Below are 1023 nucleotides of genomic sequence, written 5' to 3' on the forward strand. Positions count from 1 at the left end.
TTAAATGACAAAGTATTTTTCACAAATAAATAAATATTTAATAAAAATATAATTAAAAAGGAAGTAAACACTGTAACCAAATTGGCACTCAGTATTCTGGGAAGTTTGTGTGCATTGGGAATCACATTTTTTCAAATAAAGCCAAGGTAACACTCATTTTACATACAGCACACCATGAAAATGACATGAATATGACATTGGGCAAAAGCATGAAGCGCAGCATAATTTGAAATCACGAGTTTAAAGTTTGTCGATCGTGCGTCCCAATGAAGCTGAACTCTCCTCCTGTCCGTATTCAATTCGCACGCGCCAACCGTCATGCAGAGTACACGCGATCGTGCAGGATACAAATGCACACTTCATAGACAGAACTGCTAACGACGACAGCGAACAAGAGGGAGAATGTGAGCACCGTGTGTTCAGGCGCTGCTGTTTTCAGCGCCGTCAAAATAAAAGTCCCGCCACGAACGCATCGGCCAAAATCGCAATCAACCACCCCTTTAACAGTCATTAGGACATGCTATCCCATTTGCGACGCCCGCTAAATTGCTCTGTTTCTCATTAAGACACTATGGGGGAGGTTTGTAATCCATAACACAAGGACAGTGAATACTGCAAACAATATCCACACACACAAAGAAAAGGCCATTACCTCTCTCCGGGAGCGATTTCTCTTGCTGCCTTTGCCCTCGCGGCTTTTTTTGGCTTTCTTCTTCTTTTTCACCTTTGGGGCATCATTTTCTGACAACTCCTCGTCCAGGTCATCCTCGTCTGTGGAACACACACAAATAATTTTTTATTAATTCATTTAATAAATTATTTTGATTTTAATAAATGATACTAGGGATGCTCCGATCAAGATTTTTGCAGCCGATACCGAGTACAGATTTCTTGTCATGGTGATCGGCCGATACCGATTCTGATGCTTCAAGCTTTATATAGACTGTTTCATCGGGCGCACGCACCTGGCCCGAAGTTAACTTCCGGTCTGTGTTTGTTTATCAGTCTGGCTATGGCGCCGGC

General features: G+C 42.3%; 1 protein-coding gene across 1 annotated transcript in view; it reads right to left on the reverse strand.

Annotated features, from left to right (window-relative positions):
* The window catches only part of LOC107748913 (chromodomain-helicase-DNA-binding protein 4-like), a 47440-nt gene that overhangs the window by 43239 nt on the left and 3178 nt on the right, over positions 1-1023 (reverse strand). The window contains exon 3 of the mRNA XM_016563921.1: positions 653-771. Within this exon, the coding sequence (XP_016419407.1) occupies positions 653-771 (119 nt within the window). The remainder of the gene's footprint in view (positions 1-652; positions 772-1023) is intronic.

Source organism: Sinocyclocheilus rhinocerous, unplaced genomic scaffold, assembly GCF_001515625.1.
Source record: "Sinocyclocheilus rhinocerous isolate Xijiao unplaced genomic scaffold, SAMN03320098_v1.1 scaffold3853, whole genome shotgun sequence".
Classification (NCBI taxonomy): Eukaryota; Metazoa; Chordata; class Actinopteri; order Cypriniformes; family Cyprinidae; genus Sinocyclocheilus; species Sinocyclocheilus rhinocerous.